Source organism: Psammomys obesus, unplaced genomic scaffold, assembly GCF_907164565.1.
Source record: "Psammomys obesus unplaced genomic scaffold, mPsaObe1.curated_primary_1811, whole genome shotgun sequence".
Taxonomy (NCBI): Eukaryota; Metazoa; Chordata; class Mammalia; order Rodentia; family Muridae; genus Psammomys; species Psammomys obesus.
The window spans coordinates 2564922-2570921 of record NW_026596149.1 but is presented as its reverse complement, the minus strand read 5'-3'; the positions used below and the strand labels follow the sequence as shown (position 1 = coordinate 2570921).

The 6000-nt window shown below is 42.5% G+C and overlaps 1 protein-coding gene across 4 annotated transcripts in view; it reads left to right on the top strand.

Annotated features, from left to right (window-relative positions):
- The window catches only part of Armc3 (armadillo repeat containing 3), a 92317-nt gene that overhangs the window by 78733 nt on the left and 7584 nt on the right, over positions 1-6000 (top strand). For 3 of the 4 annotated variants that reach the window (XM_055593934.1, XM_055593933.1, XM_055593935.1), the window contains exons 17-18: positions 2917-3114; positions 5366-5528. The exons of the other annotated variant lie outside the window; for it this stretch is intronic. In XM_055593934.1, the coding sequence (XP_055449909.1) occupies positions 2917-3114; positions 5366-5528 (361 nt within the window). The remainder of the gene's footprint in view (positions 1-2916; positions 3115-5365; positions 5529-6000) is intronic. 4 annotated transcript variants of the gene reach the window in all.

The window sequence follows — 6000 nt, the reverse complement described above, 5'->3', positions numbered from 1 at the left end:
CTAGTGTGCGCAGATAGCCGAGCTCAGTCCCCAGTAGGACATAAACAAAGCACGGTGTCCCCACGCGCAGCCTGGTCCCACCTGCAGTCCCGCACTCTGCTGTAGAAGCAGGGAGAACAGCAGCCCGGTGTTACCCTAGGCTTCACAGAGAGCTCGATGCCTCTGGGCTAACTGCCGGACAAGTGGGGGTAGGGGAGAGAAATGGTTTGTACTTACTAACAAAAATTGAAGGCATCTTTGATTTCTTTTTTCAAAATATTCAAAAGGAAACTTCATGTGAACTTCAGTTGATTTGTCCCTCTTACCCTGTGTGGTCAGTAACGGGTAAAGATACATAATTCCCACCCCTAGTTTGCTTCCTTGAAATGTAAACCCAATACTTGTACTTTACTTAACTTAGGTGCTGCTCCTGCCTTCCCAGGTTAGCGCCTGGGTCTTGGCTCGTTTGAATCTGGATCACATTAAGTTCCTTGTCAACTAGTTATGAGTGTTTCAGTAATATCTGTTGCTTAATCTTAATGCTGTGAGAGTCTAGGCTCCCGAACACAAGATCTGCATCTGCGCATACAAGGAAGGCTGTGGCCTGTTTAGCTGAAGCAGCCGTTCCTTTACCTTAAAATGGATGTGCTTATTTACACAGAAATAGTGACTAAATTATGCTAGAAAAATGGAAATGTAGAACTAAGGTCAGTAAAAAGAGGGAGCTAGAAGTAGAAGTACTTAGAATCCCTCTGTCCCCTAAAGCTACAGCTGAGTTTTAGACTTGTCACTCTGCTGGTTGACCCCTAGAGGGGGACTAGGCAGCCCCACGCTGACCTACCTGGACCCTTGGGACTTGGTCTTTTCATTCATTCAGATACCCCACCCCCATGCAAGGGTATTTGGACAGACCTATTGATCTGTCCCCACAGGAGTGTGGGGTCACCAAAGGCTTATCCTTTGGTAAATAAAGAATGTCCTTTATTGCACTTGGCCCCTGAAATTATCAAGAGGAAAAATTACTAAAGCTAAAAAATACAAAGAGGGGCCATTAGAGTCTGGGGTCACTTCGGCTGCGAGGTGAGAAGGCTGAGCCTCACCTGAGACTCTTACATCCTTTCAGTTTCCGTGATTTCCTTGAAAACAGACCATGGAGACAATCAAGGGACATCTTCCCCTTCCTCTCAGAGGATACATTAGTTGGTTTTCTGTCAGCTTGAATCATCTGGGAAGGGGGAAACTTAATTGAGAAAATGCCCCAAGCAGCTAGGCCGATGTTAGTTTGACTAGAATGAACTGTGTGATTTTCAAATAACAAAAGAGAAAAACAGTTTTTTTTCTGTAGGCCTGTAAGCATGTCTGTGGGGCATCTTGATTGATTGATTGATTGATTGATTGATTGATTGGTGACTGATGTTGAAGGACGCAGCCCACTGTGGGCCATGCCATCTCTGGGCTAGAGGTCCTGGGGTGTGTAAGACAGCAGGCTGAGCAAGCCATGAGGAGCAAGCCAGGAAGCAGCATTCCACATGGCTTTTGCTTCAGTTCCTGCCTCGGGCTCCTGCCCTGACTTCGCCCTTCATTAATGGAGTGTGACCTGAGAGGTGGAAGCTGAAATAAGCCCTTTCCTCCCTTACCAAAAGTTGGTTTGGGTCATGATGTTTAATTCCAGCAATGAAAACATTACCTAGGATAGAGGATAGAGTCACTTGTTTTCCTGTCAGTTCTTCTCTGTCTCTGTTCTTCAGCTAGTGCCACACCTTGGCAAAAGGCTGGCAAAGTATTCCCCTGGGGTGGCGTGGCAGAGCTGGGGATACTGCAAAGCAAAGATAGTGGACTGTTGGGGAAGAGAGCAGAGGCTTAGAGCACACTGTTTGGGGAAGGGTGCCTAGCAGGAAGTGGATTCATGGCATCATCAGCCAGCTGAGTTAGCCAACGGGAGTGTGAGAAGACCAAGCTATGCCAGCTCCCATGCTAGGAATAATAGGTGTAAAACTGAGTAATAACTCTCATGAAATGTAAGCAGAATACCCAGCACAATTAAAGCTTTTTATTAGCCAAGCAGGGGTGGCATACACCTTTAATCCCAGCACTCAGAAGGCAGAGGCAGGCAGATCTCTGAGTTCGAGGCCAGCCTGGTCAACAGAGAGAGTTGCAGGATAGCCAAGGCTACATAGAGAAATCCTGTCTCAAAAAACAAGCAATAAAGTTTTTAATTAACATGCTGCAAAGTTGCTTTTTGTTTCAAATTCCACAGAATTTTAAAGAAGGAATTTGTGTAAAAGACAGTCAGAACAGAAAACAGTTCAGCCATCCCAGAGCCCCAACACTGGCACCCCCCATCTTGTCCCCAGTACTGCAGTTCACTCTTTTTTTTTTTTCCAGATACTAGGACTTGACAGTGGTGTTTTCCTGTTGTTTTTGTCTTTTCAAGGTCTCCCTAGATAGCCCTGATTAGCCTGGAACTCACTTGTAGACCAGGCTGGCCCTGAACCCACAACAATCTGCCTATCTCTGCCCCTGAGCGCTGGCATTAAAGGCATGGACTACCAGGTCCAGCCAAAGATAATTTTTATAGGACACTGATAAGGTCTATCCAGCATAATGCCTTTGAGATGCTAACAAATTGTTTTGTGTACTAGTGGTTTATTCCTTTTTATTCTTAACAAATATTTCATTGTATGGGTTTACTGCTATATCGCTATCTCTTACCAAAGGACATTTGAGTTGTCTCTAGGGTTTGTTTTTTTTTTTTTTATTTAAATTAACTTTAGCATAGAAATAACACGCTTTATCATGGTATTTTCATTCATATGTGTCATTGTATTTTCTTCTAATTAATTGCCCTCTCCTTATTCCTCTGATGCTTTTCAATTCAGTGCATAGTTAGTATTTGGTCATTTAATTGTCTGGATATGGGGTTGTTTACTCTCAAAGGAAAGGAAGAGGGAAAAAAGAAGAAGAAAAAGTAAAGGAAGAAGAAGAGATTCTGACAGTGCCCAAAATGGCGGAAGGTATCTCGGACAAAGAATGGTACCCTCCTCCTGACCCTGAATTCTGTGTGTATGTGTATGAGGTGACCAAATCAATACTGCCCATCGTCAACATTAAGGAACAGATTGAGGCTCTTGCCAAGTGAGTGCCTCCCCTCCCCGCCCCCGTACATTTATTTTAATTTCTGAATTTTAAAAAAGTTTTAGTGGTTTGCTTTTTTTAAAGTTAATTTAAAATAAAACCAACAAGGTAAACCGCATAGTTCACGGCGCTTGAGCCAATGACTCCGACGCAGAAGCCATGAATTATGGGTGCTCTTCATTTCTGTTAAGCTACATTTCTGTGAAATCAGAGCTGAAGGTGTGTGGAGACAAACACCTGTTGTTGTTTTTTTTTGTTTTTGTTTTTTGTTTTGTTTCCTAGCTAAGCTGTTAAGAAGCATCTTTGGTATGATCTTCGTGTTTAAGAATTAAATCATTCCTCTGGTGTATGGGGCACTCACCATTTAAAGGCATCCTATTGTGAGTTCTCTACAAACTCTCCCCTCCCCCTTCTTTTAACGCAAATAAGCATCCGTTTTTCTGATGGGTGTCTGCTAGTTTGCTCCGTCTCTGGAGTGGACTTTGGGCATTCTGAGAGCTCGCTGCTGGGCAGAGCAGAGCTCGGTGTGAGCCCCGGAAGTGCCCTGTCCGTGTTTGGGCTCCTTCCGCCTTAACATGAGGCCTGTAAGCGAGCAGGAATGACTAGAACCCGGCGGTGGGCTCCGAGCGGCGGAGCTGCTCCTCCAGCTAGAGGCAGCCTCTCCGAGAGCTCTGGCCACTCCGGCTGCTGCAGCAGTCCACAGACCGGGCAGTGCCAACTGCCAGCCTCGCAGCTGCCAGACCCTGACTTCTGTCACCCAGGGTGTTGTAAAGGATTTGGCTCTAAAGGATTTCCAGGGTCCTTAAGATTCGGGTCCTGTGAACATCTGCCCAGTTCTTCACAACACCGTGTTCCCTCGGAGGCTCTGCTCATCACTTCCACTTTTTTAAAGTAGAACTGATGCTAGATAGCAAGCAAGAGAGTGGCTGCAGAGGCCTGTCCGACCACCTGAGGGGCTGTGGAGGCAGGTGGATTTCTGGCTCTGCTCCTCCGCCCTTCCTCATGGCTTGCTTGTTTTGTTTTAAGCTTTGGAGTTTTCCCTTGCTTCTGTTTACTTGCTCTGGTGTTTTTTGTTTTGTTTTTATTGTCCTTGTGTTTGGGGGTTTTAAGACTATTCGTTATAGAACAGCCAAAGAAAGGCTAATCTTTCCTTTAAATTTTCAATTTTTCTTTTCTTCCCCCATAAGAACTAATTATGTTCTTAGTTACAGAGAATTTTTAGAGAAGTTTTTATTGACACTATCATATACATCCTATTATTTGGGGGAAAGAAAGTATTCCAATTTCATTATCTCCCACATTATCTGCTACCCTTTCAGACCTTTTTTCCTTCCTCCTCCTCTTCCACTCTTCTTTGATGTCAGTGTTCTATGATGTATTATCTTCCTTAATTAAAAAGATGAATCCTAAAGGAAAAAATACAAAATTCGCACTGGGCTACACCCATGTAATACACACTGGCATATGCCCAGTCTTTAGAAGACAGAAGCGGGATGGGCTTCATGCGGGCAACTCCAGCCTGGGTCACACGCTGAGATCTTGTCTCAAAAGAACAGGTCCTTTTTTTTTTTTTTTTTTCTTTTTTTTTTTGACACTTGAAAATGCCCGTGAATGTAATGAGAAATTTGACTGGTTTGCTCTTGCTTTTGAGTTTAAATTCCTTCTGAAGGAAGAAAATTAGTAAAAAGCCTTCACTTTCAGGTAAAACACTCAGCACTGTTCACAGTAAGATAAAACTTTAAAACTACATTTATATTTAGTGTGATAGTCATTTGGTGTTATTTATTTATTGGGATCTTAGCATTCATTTTCTTCTCAGTGTTGAATGAAATCAGCAGAATTTCAGTTTATATATGTTTGTGATTGTCTCAGTATTGTAAAACATGTTTTTTTTTTCCTGGAAGTATATTTATTTTTTAAAGTATTTTTTCAATTTATTTATTTATTTACTTACTTAGTTGCTTATACAACATCTTGCCTGCATGTATGCCTATGCACCAGAAGAGGGCACCAGATCTCACTAGATGGTTATGAGCCACCGTGTGGTTGCTGGGAATTGAACTCAGGGCCTTTGGAAGAAAGGCCAATGTTCTTAATCTCTGAGCCACTTCTCCAGCCCAGTATATTTGTTTTTTAAGTAAGCAAATAAAACCAGAGGAAATATAGCTTTTACATATAATATTGCATAAAATATCCAAAATAAATGATTAAAACTGACTTTTTTTTTTTAATCTCACTGTAATGAGCACAGATATGTGGCAGATAAAATGGGCGGTAAGATTCCAAAAGAGAAGCTATCTGATTTCAGCTGGGAACTTCATATAAGTGAATTGAAATATCAACTGAAATCCAATGTTATACCAATTGGATATATCAAGAAAGGAATCTTTTATCATCGAGCTTTGCTTTTCAAGGTATTTAAAATGTTTTATCTCATTTCCATTAGGTTAAAAAAATTGTCTTTATCTCACCTGAATGGATCAGTTGGTAACATTTAACTGGATAACATGAATCTTTGCATTTATATGCCTTTGATTTATATGAGTTTATATGTTAGCATACGCAAACACACACAGGCATATGCACCTGCATATACATTTTGCCAGGCTGCAGAAGGACATTCACTCAACTTTTATCATCTACCTCCTGTCATTCAGAGAATCCTGCAGGGTCTGGAGGTCAGTGACAGTATTGTAATGGACCGTGCAGTTAAGACTTACCTATGTCCCCGCCCGCGGTCATATCAGAGAAGGGTTCAGAGACAGGAATGACACACAGCCAAATCTGTTAGAGACCACGCAAGGTTCCCTCAGGTGTCAGGCGTGGTGGGGCTCACACACCCATTATTCCAGTTCCTGGAAGGCTGAGGTGGGAATATTTTCTAGT